Here is a 17,079-nt window from a genome sequence, read left to right on the forward strand (position 1 = left end):
GGTCTAGGAGGCCCCAGGTTTGAACCGGGGACCTCCCATATGGTAGGCGAATGCCCTATCCATTGGGCCAAGTCCGCTTCCCTCCAGTAATTGTTGAAGGTATCACCACTGCTGCTAGCATCCAACCCTGAGGTAATTAGTGTTGTACTGAGGTACTGTCTCTTTTTAGCTATGGGATCAGTCTCCTGACAGTGCCAAATGTGCTGGTACCATCTCCAGTCATTCTTTGAACTACTGGTACCAAAGCTTCCAACGCCTCTCCTCTCCATAGCCCATGGAGATTTACCGAAATAGTTCTTTGCTGAATTTTAGTTGGTCCTTTGTTGGAGGCCCTCCCATGAGGATTCAGGCATGTGGCTGAAGGATGGAGTAGAAAAGTAGTCTATATTGTACTTGGAATCACGCACCTGTCTAGTGCCAGCCTACCACTGTTGAACATAACTTGCATGATTCTTACTTTTCAATTTAGAATAATTTTTTTTCTGAAGAGACTACTCTGTGTCTCTAGTGACCTCCAGACTTGGAACAGGAACATGCAAATTGAATGGTATAATTATGGCCTGTACCAATCTCTCCTACACTAACCAGTCGGCAGTCACCTGAAGTCAGGAATCTGGTGAGCTGAATTTCTGAAACTAATAACACACAAAATACTGCTGACTATAAGTGATTTTTTATTATATAAATTTATAACCCTTCAGTATGCCTTCCTAATGGTCATCTGATTTCAAAAACCATGCACAATAAAATAATTAAATGTACATAAAAAGTGGTCTGTAGTTTTTTTATTATAGAAAATTGGTTTTTGGAAATCTTTTACAAAATAAGTGTGAAATAACTATTTAAACAATACCAATTAGAAAGATACACAATGATTGTTCTGCCAGATAAAAATGATTGCCCTGCTCTTTTAGAAAGAGCATGGTAACTTCAGGGAATAATAGCAAGTAATTCAGTTATTTGGCTGGAGGAGAGAATGGAGAGGCCAGCAGGGATCAGGAGCAAACTTGTAAACCAAGCTGTCATTTGGACTTGATCCCGAGGGCAGGAGGGTTATGTGACCACCAATTTCTGCAGGATCTCAGAGTCTTCCCTTTTAGAGATACAGTATTTGTATAAAAACCAAAGACTCCTGCCAAGGTCAACATTTTAAAATGTGAAAAAAAGAATTCGTCTGTGGGGCACAATCAGAAGGTGGATACAAATTTTTACTTAAACATGGTTAAGAATCTAAATTGTTGTATTTCAGTTCTATTGAGAACATTTTGTGATCCAATCTTTTTTTTTTTTTTTTAACATTTTCTACCAGAGAATCATGTCGATGGTTTGTAAATATCTTTTTTAGGTATTCAGGTTTTTTTTTACAGAGGGACTAGGGATTGAACCTGGGACCTTGGATACGGGAAGTGGGTGCTGACCCACTAAGCTACACCCACTCCCAGTACTGGGAATCTGTGTCTCTTTTTGTTGTGTCATTGTGCTGCGTCAGCTCTCCATGTGTGCAGCACCACTCTCTGTGTCCATTCGCTGTGTGTTCTTCTGTGACCGCTTCTATCCTTATCAGTGGCACCAGGAATCTGTGTTTCTTTTTGTTGCGTCATCTTGCTGTGTCAGCTTTCCCTGTGTGCAGCACCACTCCTGGGCAGGCTGCACTTTTTTTGCGTGGGGTAACTTTCCTTACAGGGCACACTCCTTGCACATGGGGCTCCCCTAGGCAGGGGACACCCCTGCGTGGCAGAGCACTCCTTGTGCACATCAGCACTGCGTGTGGGCCAGCTCACCACATGGGTCAGGAGGTCCTGGGTTTGAACCCTGGACCTCCCATGCGGTAGGCGAATGTTCTATCCATTGAGCCAAATCCGCTTCCCATCCGGTATTTGCTTTTAACAAAAACAAATGCAACTTCTTTGCACTTAAAACACAAATATTAACAATGTTGACTTGAGGGTTCTAGCTCTCTACTAAATTCCCTTTCCCGAAAATGATGGCAAAAATGCTTTGTTTGTTTTAACTTTGACCCATCTTTCGCAATTCAGCTTCATCGTTTTAGATTTCCTTTTGAAATAAAGGGCCCTAGTGACTAGAAAATAGTGGCAGGTTTTTGTCATTTCAATAACTTATGGAAGGGACACTTGTAGTCATATTTGTATATTAAAGTTTTCTGTGTGCTCCCTTTTTTTCTTAATGAATTCAGCACTGAAGAGTTGCTACAATAGAACCTTTTAAATTCAAAGCAAGCAGTGTCAACATGATCATAAAATAGCTTAATTATAGAAATATGTTTAGAGAAATATGTCTTATTGCTTTAAAATAGAGTACATATTATAGACTATGGTAGAAATGGGTATGAATAAAATAAAAAGGAGTAAAAATTTTTTCTAGTGGGCATAAAATATAAAAATTAATTATAAATCTTAAACTTTCATGTCATTCTAAATTAATTAGTGGGCTGAGTTGTTGCAGGGAGATTTCTAGAGTTCTTATATTAAAACTATGAAAACCATCAATGAAAGGTATGAGGGTTTTTTTAAAGATGCATATTCTATATCTGAATCTTTGCAAAATTTGAATTAGTGGTGTATGAATTAATAGATATTGGAGGAATCCATTCCTTACTCTGAAGTATTTGATTGGTTACTTATTTCCTAGAGAATGATGCCCAGAGTCATCAGCATGGCATTTTCATTGCCAATCATAGTTTTTGCTCTGCCTAATATAACCTTAGTAAAGATCAAAGAACTATCCTGTCGATACCCTTTTCAGACTCAGTTTATCCTTGGGCCATCTCCAGGGCTAAGGACCTTCTACTCAGGACTCCTCTAAAAGGACCACTTCGTGAACTCTGTCCAGATCACACCCTCTCTAGAATCAGCTCAATTTAAAACTGAATCCACAGTTAGTAGCAATACTTCAATATGTGTTCATCAATTGTAACAAACGTACTACACTAATGAAGGATGTTGTTAATGTGGGAAAGTGGGGGAGGGGAAGGGAGGAGAGCAGATGGGGATCCCTTATATTTTTTATGTAACATTTATGTAATCTAAAGCTTCTTTAAAATAAATAAATAAATATTTATTTATTTTTGAAAATAAAATTAAATTTTTTTAATTAAAAAAAAAAACTGATTCCAGGTGGATCTCCATCAGTATCAGAGTGGCTCTACCAGAGGCATATCCATAAATGATACAAGGTCAAAGCAAATGCCCAAAGTCAAGAAAGGAAAGGCCAGATGCAATGTGATTTGCCTGTTGATTTTAGTACCAAACTACCATTTTAGAGTCACTTTATTTGTATTAATCAAAATAAATTCTTTAGCTATAAATTCCTGTAAAATACATCCTAACTTTTTACCTGGGCATTAAAAGGTTGTTTTCGTTTCAATTTTAATTTTCCTACTTAGAGGTGTCTCTTTCTGACATTAATAATTAACTAGAGAGCTGAAAGCCAAATTCTTCAAGCTCAGTTTATTTAGGAGGAGAGTAACTTCATGCAGGTTTTATCCATGGTTCACTACTACCTCCTGCCATGGACATTTTGGGCATACTTTGTTTTTTAATGTTCCTGGGGAAAAGTTGGGGACAGGAACAAACGTAAGTAAAACCACCTATTTTCATTTTTCAATGCATCTTAGTTGTGATGAGTGAAAAAGTAAATTCAGCAGACTATGTTGACTTGAAAATTAAATTTCTACTTCAGAGAAAACTGAGTGAATAGTCTCATCTCTGAATAGGAAGAATATGGAAGTATTTTGAGTTGATGAGGGGCTAACAATATGGCTGCTTTTAAGGAGGGTTAATCATAAAGATTTAAATAAATGGTCATTCAAATTCCTCTTAAGAAATACAAAATAAAATTCAAGATAATACAATTTCTTGGCATTTATTGCTTATTCTACATCATGAAGCAAGGATTATGTTGGGGGTAATTCCAATACAGTGATTATGTTGGGGGTAATTCCAATACAGTGGTTTGAAAAGCATTTGAGTAACCACGTTAAAATGTATGAGCTTATTCTTCATAATTTTTAATGTTAATTTTGAAATATTGTATGTGTTAAACCATATCTTAAAATAGTGATCTCATATCAAGAAATACTATTTTAGCACTAGAAAGGAAGTAAATATTAACTAATCAAACTTACTCATTTAACATATGGGGAAACTAAAGTTCAGTTAGGGGAAGTGACTTGCCATAAGTCATACAGCAAGAGAGAAAAAAAAAATAGGGCTCATAGTATGGTCTCCTGCTTCCCACTTCAATTTTTTTCCCCAATTTGTCATAATCTTACATGTGTAAATATATGTAAAATATAAACATAGGATATCATATATTTATAGTCTCTTCTATCCATAACCTTATTTATCTTTGGTCACAACTACTCCACTACTTTAGGTCAGGGGTTCTTAACCTTTTTTGTTCCAGGGACCCCTTTGCCAGTGAGGTGAAAACTCATGGACCCCTTACTAAGTCCACACTATACTGTGTATTATTTAATAAATACATCACACCTGCACCAACATGTCCCCACAAGAATAATGTTGTTTTTTTTTTTTTTTTCAATTCAAGCTCACTCACCCCTTGTTAAAACCCCTGCTTTAGGTAGTTTTTACTTATTCCTATTTGGCAGACAAGCTGCTGAAGCTCAGAGAGGTTGTGGTTAATTGACTTCAAATTAGTGGTGGAACTAAGACTAGCACCAAGGCCTCATGAATCTTATCCAGAATTATTATGAATTCTTTCGATTACCCTGTACTGGCCCTTTTTTCTCTGAAAAAGTGAGAGTGTAAAGTTTATGACATGGTAATCAATCATTCAATCAACTAATCTATTAATTCATCAAATATTTATTGAGCACCTGTCCTGTGATGGACACTGGAGATAAAGCAGTCAATAAAAGACAATTCCTAGAATTTGCAGTCTAGTGGAAGAAGCAAATAATGAATGAGTGAACAAACGAATGACTGAATAAATAAAGTCAGGTAGTTATATATAAAGAAAAATGTAAAGGAGAGTAAGAGAATAAAGAAATAACAGGACTCTATTTAAAAGTGTTGACAGGGAAGGCTTCTCGGAGGATGTGACACTCAAACAGAGCTTGAAAGAAGTGAGGAAAATATTCATGCGAATATCTGGGAAAGAAATATTTTGGGTAGAGGGGAGAGTAAAATTTTTGCCTTTCTGTAAGCCAGTGGCCTGATCCCTCTGCAGTTATTGAAAGAAATTAAGAAAAGTATTTAGTTCTTCATAATGATAGATTATGCTACTGACAAATCAGTAAGGATCAAAACCTGTGTAAACAGTGCTTATAAAACTATCTTTTAATTTAGAACCTCCCAAACACTGACTATTTTATGTTTCTCCACTACCACATAGATAATTGAAAATCAAAACAATACTAAATTGAAAAACATAAAACTTTTAAGAGCACTGAAATTAAAAAAGTATTTTTTTCTAAATTTTTCTGATTGTAAAATTCTTGATAAATTCAGTTTAGTATAGAAGTTGAATGTGTTAATTCTGGAAACAGGCTGCTTAGGTTCAATTTCTAATTCTATAAATTATTAGCAGTGGGACTTTGGGGAAGTTAATTAAGAGTTTCTCATCTGTAAAATGGGGATAATAATAACATCCTCATAGAGTGGTAAGTTTCACTAAATTTGTCTTATCACCAAGGCTAATTTTTTTCATTTTCTGCTGTCCCCTGCTAAGCACATGGGAATTCAGATGGTAGTTGGAATGCTCAAGATTCTTTTTCAATTTCTTATAAATGGTTCTAAATTAGTTGTCGTATAGGAAACTGCCAGATGATTTAAAAGATTTAGCTGCTTCCCAATTAATTTTACTGTTACTAAAGATTTGCTGCCTTTTAGAGACTTCTCAAATGTCATAGGTTGACAGGAGAGTGCAATAATTCTACCAAGAGGAGCATACCTGTGTGGCCACTCAAATTAGTCAATCACTAAGCTCTTTTGGGTTGAGATACACTTATTTTTCTATGTAATAACCTATGTATTCAAATTGGATACTTTTGTGATATATAATAAACATATTTTTATAAGTTTTCATTTAATAAAACAAACTATGTTCCCTGGGGAAAAATCATACATTTAAAAATTAGTACTTAAAAAATCTATATAGGTTCACTTCCATTCTTGTATAAATCAAATGAAAAATAAAATTAAAGGAAATGTCTGTGGTTGTGAACAAAACTTTGTCAATGATAAACTGAGGTAATTCAAAAATTTTATTAAAGTTTACTAGGGCAACAAAAGATTCACAAATCAGGCAGCGTCAAAGTGAAAGTGGAACAGAGCTCTCTACCAAGGTAGTGAAAAAGGGAACCTTATATAGGGCAAATGTGGACGCAAACAAGGAAGATTGGCTGACGTTTAGTTTCCATTTTACATGGGGGGTTGTCTTACAAAGTGGGGAGTAGATATACATGGATCAGTATGGTATGTCCATTCTTAGCAGCTTTTGCTCCTGAACTGAAGCTGGTTCACCACCAGGGGTTGCTTCTCTGCAGTTCTGTAGGGTGTTTTCCATTGTTCCATTTTCTCAGAAAACCCCGGCAGGTCAATTGTTTCTGTTTTCAGAAAAAGGATTTTTCAAAAAGTGGTCCCTCCTGGCAATGCCCAGTACAGGCGGCTATTTTATTTTACTTAACAGCTTGTAACCTTGACCTCAATTTACACAAAACCACTGATAAAGACCAGAGCAGTTAAGTCCTGCCTCATTCACTTATAAGCATGTGACCTTGGTCAAGTTAACCTCTCATCATCTGTAAAACAGGAATAGAAATAGCATCTTCTTCATAGGCTTGTGAAGACTGAAAGAGTTGTATGAAAAGGGCTATGAGTCCCTGGCATATGATAACTACTCAATTACTCTTAGTTATTGTCATTACTGTTAAATGATTCTTCTCTCTTGAAGGCTCTCCATCACTACTTCCATTTCCAAATGCATCCCCCCAGCTCGGTTATATTCTTTTTCTCTGTCCGCTTACTACTATAACAAAATACTTCTAAGATTACATCCTTTCAACTAATTTAGTGAAATTTAATCACTCAACATTTATTGAGTGCTAGGCACACTAGACACTTCCTTATACATTTTCTCATTTAATTCTTACAACAGCCTGATAAAGAAGGTGATATTTTCACAGGTAACTTGTTTTACCCTGACAGAGGGTTAGTGACTTTACCATGGTCTCTCAATCAGCAAATACTAGAGCTGGAATCCAATCCCTGGTGCTTATGTTGCTTTTTTTCTTAATTGGGCAAAATATTGACCCTATCTATTTACATGTTCCGGTCAATACCGTTAAAAGTCTCTCCTGGTTGCAGTTGCTCCCTGAAAGTGCTCTTTCCATTTCAAATGTAAACTAAACCTCTCTGTTACTCAGGTTGCAATTACAAGCTTATTTATTCCTGGAAATTATGCTGAAATTATCGTAGATCACAAATACATTTTGACAGAAAAAAATCACTAAGTTGAGAACATGTCTATTTTAATCTGACTCTCTTAAGAGAAAAATATCAGAGTATAAGGAAATAATTTGTATAAAAATACTGATCCTTTTCTTTTCTTGTTTCAACAGATATGTCATTTCAGCACCAAAAGTATTCCGTGTTGGAGCATCTGAGAATATTGTAATTCAAGTTTATGGATACACTGAAGCATTTGATGCAACAATCTCTATTAAAAGTTATCCTGATAAAAAAATTAGTTACTTTTCTGACTCTGTTAACTTATCCCCAGAAAATAAATTCCAAAACTCTGCAATCTTAACGGTATGTACCCTTCCTTCATTTTCTTTGTACAGAATATTCTCAATAAAATATGTAGAAAGTTCAAATATTGATAACATAGAAATGTAATCCTTTATACCACTATACCTTGTGTGATTATTAGATTGTCAGTCACTAATGAAAATTATAAACAAAAGGCAATTCTAAATAAAAGAATTGTGTCTGCTTTTGAGCAGTGCATATATATTTTAAAGAAAATTTTATTAAGGTGAAAATATTTGGAGAGTAATTGAAAATACTTGCTTATTGGGAAAATTATAGTTACAAAGAAATAGAGAAATATGTTTATTCATATTGATCTGTAGTGCATTGCCCACAAAAACCCATGGATGCTATTGAACAATCGTTTGTTTAAACTTCAATATGCTACCATTATAGCTTCCAAAACTCACAAAATTATTGATTACAAAGTAAATATCCCTCATTGACAACCTGCAGTTAATAGAAAGAACATTTGGATTAAATCATTTTTCTTTCTATTAAGACACTAGTTTTGATTGGTTAGAGAAGTGCTTGCAACTCATTTATTATTATCAATTCTGATACTGAATTCAAAATAATTTTTCCTTATAAGTTTCCTGAATAAGTAGAATTAAAAATTGTCTTAAATTCCAATACAAATCCCAAAATAGAGAACTATCAAATCAAAGAATATCAGTCTTGGAAGGAGGATTTGGGTTCATTTACACTGGTGTTTTTCTAAAGTAAGTTCTTTATAAAGAAATCAAAATTTGAAATGTTATAAAGAGCTTACATTTTGAATTTTATTGATTTTATAGTTTGTTTGAATTTATTTTGTAAATTTGTTTTGATTTTATAATTATAAAAGGCCATAAGATAAGTTTATCCCTAGTTTTAGACTTGTACATATTAACATTGTGATAAAAATTAATATTTAAATTTGTTGATTTAACAACACCGTAAGTGCTACAAAATGTATTTTCTTTGAAAAGGGATCCATATATTACTCTTTTTTAAAAAAAGATTTTATTTTTTATTTATTTCTCCCCACCGCTGGTTGTCTGCTCTCTCTGTATCCATTCACTGTGTGTTCTTCTGTGTCCACTTGCATTATCTGGCGGCACTGAGAAACTGCGTCTCTTTTTTATTGCGTCATCTTGCTGCATCAGCTCTCCATGTGTGTGGCACAACTCCTGGGCAGGCTGAGCTTTTTTTTCACATGGGGCAGCTCTGTTGCAGGGTGCACTCCTTGCACATGGGGCACCCCTATGCAGGGACGCCCCTGCGTGGCCTGGCACTCCTAGCGCACCACAGCATTACGAGTGGGCCAGTTTATCGCACAGGTCAGGAGGCCCTGGGGATCAAACCCTGTACCCTCCAGTTGGTAGATGGTTGCTCTATCAGTTGAGCGATGTCCGCTTCCCAGTATATTACTCTTTTGAGAAACACTGCTGATATAAATAAGCACTAACTAAATGTAGGCATTCTTTAATTAATATTCCTGATGGTAAATGTTCTAATCACTTAAATACTTTGATTTATTAGGTTTATTAAGAATTACAATCCTTTTCTCCAAAGGATTTTCAGTAGGTACTCCCTTCTCTGATTCGATGAGTCCTAGTATAGTAGATGAGTCCTACATATAGTAGATGAGTCCTACATATAGTAGAAAGTAGGATTCACTGGCTGAAGCTTCAGATCTTATTTATTTCATAAACTACACCTTTAATGAATCATCTTTCTTTTACAGTTTCTGTTCTTCAAGGTGAAGAAAGAACTTAAAGACATTGCAAAGCAATCTGAGTACAGAATCTTTGTAGATTTTTCCCAAGCTTTTATAATAATCTCAAAAATCTAACTCCACATTCATTGGTTTTAGTGATTAACTTTTATCCCATGTTTCCAAAACCTAAGTTTTCATAGAAACACTTCTCTTTCTCTTATTACTTTTTATGTATTCAATGTGCATATATTTAATGTTAAGTAGATCATTATAATATATATATAATTTGGAAAGCAGGCAGTTCAACATGTACAGAAATGTGTATGTGTAATACAAAGTGTCTTGAATATTAGTCAGATGTTGAATCAAGGGAATGAACATGGGGTAATCCAGCAAGCTGATTAAGTGAAAGTTTGTTTAAGAGAGCTGGGCTTCTATAGTAGTAGTTTTACTAAATGTGTATAAAATTTAGGAAACGCGGAACCCAAAAGACTTATTTGCTTAAAGCTAAAATTTTAATTATGACATTAGGACACTAAAGAGCTTGGGGAAATTTTATTTACTATTCTACTTCCTGTACCACTTGTAAATGAGTAGATACACATAATCATTTTTGTCTAGTGAAATTACAGTGGTATTTAGAAAACCAACGTGTTTCATTACCTTAAAATGTTTGTACTCTTTTTCATCAATGTTGTCTTTTACAGATACAACCTAAACAACTGCCTGGAGGACAAAACCCAGTTTCATATGTATATTTGGACGTTGTATCAAAGCATTTTTCAAAATCAAAAAAAATGCCAATAACTTATGATAATGGATTTCTCTTCATTCATACAGACAAACCTGTATATACTCCACAGCAGTCAGGTAGGGTGTTAGAGGGTTCTTTCTCTGTAGGGAAACACTGACACAACATTGTAGAGCTTTTTTTTTTTAAAGATTTATTTATTTATTTAATCCCCCTCTCCCCCGGTTGTCTGTTCTCTGTGTCTATTTGCTGCGTCTTGTTTCTTTGTCCGCTTCTGTTGTCATCACGGGAAGTGTGGGCGACGCCATTCCTGGGCAGGCTGCACTTTCTTTCGCGCTGGGCGGCTCTCCTTACGGGGCGCACTCCTTGCGGGGCGCACTCCTTGTGCGTGGGGCTCCCCTACGCAGGGGACACCCCTACGCAGGGGACACCCCTGCGTGGCAGGGCACTCCTTGTGCGCATGAGCACTGCACGTGGGCCAGCTCCACACGCGTCAAGGAGGCCCCGGGTTTGAACCGCGGACCTCCCACGTGGTAGACGGACGCCCTAACCACTGGGCCAAGTCCGTTTCCCTGTAGAGCTTTTTACAACCTGAAATTAAGTGGAGGTTTTCAATTTGCTCAAAAGCGTTTCTATTCCCAATGCATTTTACACTTACAAATGACATTTTAATTTTAAATTTATGTAGAAATTGCTAACTAGATTGCAAAATCAACTACATTATCTGCCCTAACAGTAACTTCTGAGTGGAAATGTAGTGTTGAATCTTATTCATTGAACAGATATAAGACTTAATTACAAATACAATTTTGGCAGTAGAAAAGTAATCTATTTTAGAGACGTGCTTACAAAAAATTTTTGTTGACTTTGGAGCTAATCCTGGCATTTAGAAAACAAATCCAATTCTAGGGAATCTAAAACAGACGTTTCAGTAAAGAATAAAGTACATCACAGAAATATATGGATATTGCTTTTCTGAAGAGATCCACGTAAGAAAATTTTCTTTAGAACATTGATTCATATCCATGGTTCTTGTAGAGGGAAAAAGGGCAGAATAGCCAGGCAAAACCCTGTGATTGAGCAATGACTGGACTTATTCCCAATGAAATAAAAGTAAAGTGCAGAAAAGTGTGAATGCTGCCCGAATATGTTTATGTGATTGCAAACCCTTCGCTTCCCCCATTTCTCCTTCCAGCCATTATTACCTTTTGAGAAATTATAAAATTATGAGAAAGGAGTATGTACGGAGGGGAGAAAGGGGAGAAGCAGTTTGGAGAGGTTGTGTAGTCTCATCAGGCTTTGCTGCTGCAGCGAGAAGGGAGGAAGGACTCTGGCTTTGTTGAAAAGCTTTGCATATTGTGGCTACTTGCTAAATTTTGGTTGATGCTGACAATGGCAGTTGTGGGAAGGAATGGGGCTGCACTAACACTTTCAGCAGGAATATCTGCATGATGGACTTAGAAAGGAACGGCACAGAGACAGTGGGAATATTGCTATCATCTTGGACAGAATACCATTGCCAGAATAGTACCACCTCCTTGACTCCAAGAAGATGACTTGGTATAAAAGGAAACAGTCCCTGCTCACAAGGCTTAGTTTCTTTTCAACATAATCATGCTAGAGACAAACCTATCTTTGCCCTTGTCCTCCCATATTAATAGATGCTTCATTAATTGGGTGCTGTTAACACTACCTTACACTAAAGGTCCTCAGTCTTTGTCCAATAAGGAGTCTGGTGCTGAGGGCCTTGGACCTTAATTTAATTGTCAAGGCTTTCCTTAAGAACAGTTTCCTTATTATTTCTCTATCAGAACCTTACTTTAAGAAGATATGGTATTCTCATCTATTCCAGTCATAGAGGAAAATTAGAGAACTTTCCTCTAAATATTGCCATCTAATGAAAACTGATGAAATATAGTGGTTAAATGCAAACTCAAGCCAGATTGTTGGTGTTCAGATCCCAGCTTAGGCTGTTATTAGCTTGACCCTGGGCAGGTTACTCAACTTCTCTGTGCCCATTTTCTTCGACTATAAAATGGAGGTAATGAAGAATTACCTCAGAGGGAGGTTGTGAGAAGAAGTGAATTCATAAATATGAAGCAATTAAAACAGTGCCTAGAACATGGTGAGCACTGAGAAAGTGTTTTCCATAATTAATTACTCTATGGAGGAGCCAAAGCTTTATTTACACAAAATATAAGTAATTATTTACAGGAAAAAAATTTTTTTTGAGAATATGAAATTTTTTAAAATTATCTTTTTTTTTTTAAAGATACACAGATCACACACAAAGTTACGTTAAAAAATATGAGAGGTTCCCATATACCTCACTCCCCACACCCCCCCATGCCTCCCACATCAACAACTTCTTTCATTAGTGTGGTACATTCATTGCATTTGATGAATACAATTTGGAGCACTGTACACAGCATGGATTATAGTTTATATTGTAGTTTATGCTCTCTCCCCATCCATTCAGTGGGTTATGGCAAAATATATAATATCCTGCATCTGTCCCTGCAGTATCATTCAGGACAAAAGCTTGCTCTTTTTTTCCTTTTTTTTTTTTTAAGTACCGGGTCTGGGGATTGAACCCAGGACCTTGTGTGTGGGAAGCTGGTGCTCAACCACTGAGCCACGTTGGCCCCCTTAAGGAAAAAATTTTAAAATTGATTTAAATCTTTCTGTTTCTAGCACCAATGTCTTGACTGACACAGTTAATCTGAAGATTCTTGAGGGAATTTTAGTTTAAACATCTTTAGGTTAAAGGCTTAAAACTTTAAGGCCTTATCCTTCAATTTCATGCAATGTGTCTCCTGCCTTCTTCCCCAGCCTCATCACCCACCACAGTCCCCCTCACCTGTGGATACCAGCCAACCTGCCCTGCTCTCAGTTCCTTTCTCGCACCATTTTCCCATCCCTCTTGACACAGGTGTAACAATCTCTTGCCTCTGTGTCGTCCATTCCTACCTCTCCTTTGTCCTTCCTCCTACCAACCTTACGGTCACTGCAGGATCCCTAAGGGGCCATCCTCCCCCACCTTCCCAACTACTTCAAGTCTGTCTGGTCCACACTGTCTTGATGCCAGACATGTGTCCTTTGTAGCTCTTCACATCTTTGGAATTTTACATATGCTTGTACCATGATGCATTTTCCTCCCTTCTCCACTCAGTTAGAAGACTTCTGTATCTGATTTGACTCAACACTTTTCCCTGGTGTCTGGAATAGTACATGGAACATAAAAGGCATTCAATAAATAATTTTTAATTAATAAGCCATATCTTTAGTACAGAACATCTGGTTAATCTTGCCTCAGATATGCCATTGTTGTAAAGGCAGGATTAATTTTCTAACCTAAACACAAACTAGGTTAGAAACTAAAGAGATCGAAGAAGTAATGATGACATTATAACAGTTATAAACGCTTCTTGATTGTTTGTTGTGTGCTGGGCTATGCAAAAGCTTTGTCTCATTTTGTCCTCACAACACCACTGCAAAGCAGCTCCCAGTATTCCTACTTTACAGATGTGGTAACTACGGCTTAGTGAGCTTAAGTGTCCTGCTCAGGGTCACAATAGGAAGTAGCGGAGGCAGGAGTGAAATCAAAGTTTTTGACACCAGGGCCTGTGCCCCAACCATTACAGCCAACTGCCTCAGGCAGCTTCTCATTGACACTCAGGCTTGGGCTGGGTGTGTCCAAGGCAAGAGGGAGGATTTGAAGTCAGAGATGAGATGCGAGAAGGGCGAGCATGTGGAGGATTTACTAACCATTTTGCTTTTATCTTATGGCCTTAGTGAAACTGTTGTAGAATTTGAGAGAGGTTCAATTATTTGCGTGTAGAGAGGCCAGGACTCAACAATGATTTTGAGAAGGGAAAATGGTTTATTGACGGCCGGCCGGACTCGGGAGCTTTCTGTTTCAATCCCGAGCCCCCAACAAGACTTTCGGGTTTCTTTTATACAGAGAGGAAAGGCCAAATGGTCCCTTTGTTTCAGTTCTCAATAGGCTTGAATTAGCATATATATCCTCCACATTTTAGGTAAGCTTTTAGCATGGACTTCATACATTCTAGATAAGCTTTTAGCATATTTGGTTTGCATTTCCCCTGAATACTTAAAGTTTACAGACCTTGCATTGTTAAACTGTTTCCTGGGACTGGAGTCGTTGCCATGGTCACCAAGGGCAGGACTACAGCCTCCTACCATCTCACACCCACAAGTCAGACAGCTTAGGTTATCTCTGAAGAGACAAAGAGCCTCCCACCCATAGCCCACATCAAAACCAATTTTAGAGGACTTAATGTGACTTCTTGTATAAGGTTTTGAATATTATTGACCCTTTAAAAGAAATCGAGTTTATGGTGCTGGTTCTATTTTAGTTTGTGGGTAAAGTTTTGACCATGAAATTTAAGCATCAGTTAAACCCTAGAGAAATTACATTATGCCATTGAAAGGAACTAGAATCAGCTTGTCCTTATTTTTTATTTTTTTAAAAGATTTTTTATTTATTTCTCTCCCCACCCCAGCCCCCCGTTGTTGGATCCTGCTTTTTTTTTTAAAGATTTTAAAATTTTTTATTTATTTCTCTCCCCTTCCCCCCCACCTCCAGTTGTCTGCTCTCTGTGTCCATTCGCTGCGTGTTCTTCTGTGTCCGTCTATATTCTTGTCAGCGGCACCCAGAATCTGTGTCTCTTTTCGTTGTGCCCTCTTGCTGCATCAGCTCTCCGTGTGTGCAGTGCCATTCCTGGGCAGGCTGAACATTTTTTGTGCTGGGTGGCTCTCCTTACAGGGCACACTTCTTGCATGTGAGGCTCCCCTACGTGGGGGACACCTCTGCATGGCACCGCACTCCTTGCGCGCATCAGCACTGCGCATGGGCCAGCTCCACACGGGTCAAGGAGGCCCGAGGTTTGAACCTTAGACCTCCTATATGGTAGGGCCAAATTCGTTTCCCCAGCTTGTCTTTAAAACTGCTATGAGTTAAAAGCTAAATGGATGCTGTTGCTTAAAAATAGAGTAAGGATATATTAACTGATTAGAAGAAATGGAAGGAGACAGTTATTGAGTCCCTACCGCTTACTCTTTAGACAGTAAGAAAACAGTTGTAGAATCTGGCTGAATACGTATATATGAAAGTCAAAATTCAAAACTGACTGTAGCAACAATAAAAACTAATTTGAAGCCTTGTTGGTTTCATAAGTGGAAAAGCATGTAATATCTGAATTAAACTACAGTAATTTTTCATTAAACCTTCAAATCTAGTTTGAGAGAATGTATTATGTGCCCATATAATGATATAATTGGTGACATTATTTTGCTACTAGGAAATTATTGATAAACAATGGCTTAATTACAGGTATACCTAACTTTTTACTATGGGTGTATGCAAAAAAAAGTTGTATGCAAATATATTCTAATAAAGAATAATAAAATGAACCATACCTTAAATGCACTAGGAGAGGTATCTATTTATAGGAACCCAAAAGGATTTTCTTTAAAAGAAAAGAATCTTTTATAATGTATGTCTACAAACCACTTTCTTTTTTTAAAATATGGACATTTTGTGTATAAATTGTGTATTGAATTTTTTTAATAGGGCTCATCTCTTTTAAGAATGATAATTTTTAAAAATCAAATTAATCTTGTGTTTAGCAGAGTTCTTAATAATGTCAATTACTTTTACAGTAAAGGTTAGAGTTTATTCATTGAATGATGACTTGAAGCCAGCCAAAAGAGAAACTGTCTTAACTTTCATAGTAAGTATGTTATTTATTTAAAGACTAATTTAACTAATTTTCAGGACAAGACTCATCATTCCCTAACCTTGTCCTCACACCATACTAAATCATTCAATGTTCCATAAATGGTTATTGAATACCAGCTGCGAGTATAGCATTGTAGGTCTTTCCCTCTACAAGAGACATATGTGAAAAACTCATGAAAATTAAATCTCAACAAGTTGAAGGATTTTGAATGAAATCATATACATACATCTTTGGTGATAATACAACATAAATCAATCACTAAGAAATAATTTAATATCTATTACGTACAAGTTTTTTATTTATACAATTCTAGATAAAGAGTTACAATCCACAGTACTTACATTTAAGGAACTTTAGTAACTAACAGTTTAACACATGTGAAAAATAGCGCTCAACCACGAGGTAAGATCAATAATCAACCGTTTCTCAGAGATGATACATAAGAGATGATGTGCACATGTGCAATAAACTCTCAGGATTTTACCCAGTTTGTGTCAACACTCCTACAAAATTTCTGTGGAGAAATAAAAATACTCTAATCAGTCATAACTGCCTGACCCGTTGCCAGTAGGTATGTAGTAATGTTCTTTCACTATAGGCTGTGGCACATTTTCTCCTTCTCAGAAAGAAAATTAAAGCTTAGAATGCAAGTTAAAAAGAGTGATATGTAGGAATAATTTTGAATCTTTTCTACCTGAAAAAATCATAAAGCCTTTCCCAAGTTTTAATACCTAATCTTTTATAATGAATTACTTGTAAAGCACTAGAGTGTCCCAAGATCGTGGCTGACAACTTTTTGTTTTAGACTACACGTTCTAGGATTCAGAAAAGAGGGAAATCACAGAGGCCCAGGGAGGCTTCAAGGAAGAGGAGCGATTTGAATGTGGAGATGTGGAGAAGAAGTAGGAGGATTTCTAGAAAAGGAATGAAAGAGAGCAGAGAGCCAGAACTATAAGACAAAAAGAGAGCAACCTGATGCGGAGGGGAGGCATTCCTGAGGAACGGAGGATAACTAAGATTTTAAAAGTTAGAACAAGGCCGGAGTCTTGGGTAACCACAGCTAGA

At 36.7% G+C, this 17,079-nt stretch overlaps 1 protein-coding gene across 3 annotated transcripts in view; it reads left to right on the forward strand.

Moving 5' to 3' along the window:
• The first annotated feature begins 3,477 nt into the window (after positions 1 to 3,477).
• Positions 3,478 to 17,079, forward strand: part of C5 (complement C5) — a 99,541-nt gene continuing 85,939 nt past the window's right edge. For all 3 annotated transcript variants that reach the window (XM_058302465.1, XM_058302466.1, XM_058302467.1), the window contains exons 1-4: positions 3,478 to 3,593; positions 7,604 to 7,796; positions 10,206 to 10,368; positions 15,935 to 16,005. In XM_058302465.1, coding sequence (XP_058158448.1) covers positions 3,529 to 3,593; positions 7,604 to 7,796; positions 10,206 to 10,368; positions 15,935 to 16,005 — 492 coding nt within the window. In that variant the 5' untranslated portion in view covers positions 3,478 to 3,528. The remainder of the gene's footprint in view (positions 3,594 to 7,603; positions 7,797 to 10,205; positions 10,369 to 15,934; positions 16,006 to 17,079) is intronic.

Source organism: Dasypus novemcinctus, chromosome 8 (genome assembly GCF_030445035.2).
Source record: "Dasypus novemcinctus isolate mDasNov1 chromosome 8, mDasNov1.1.hap2, whole genome shotgun sequence".
Classification (NCBI taxonomy): domain Eukaryota; kingdom Metazoa; phylum Chordata; class Mammalia; order Cingulata; family Dasypodidae; genus Dasypus; species Dasypus novemcinctus.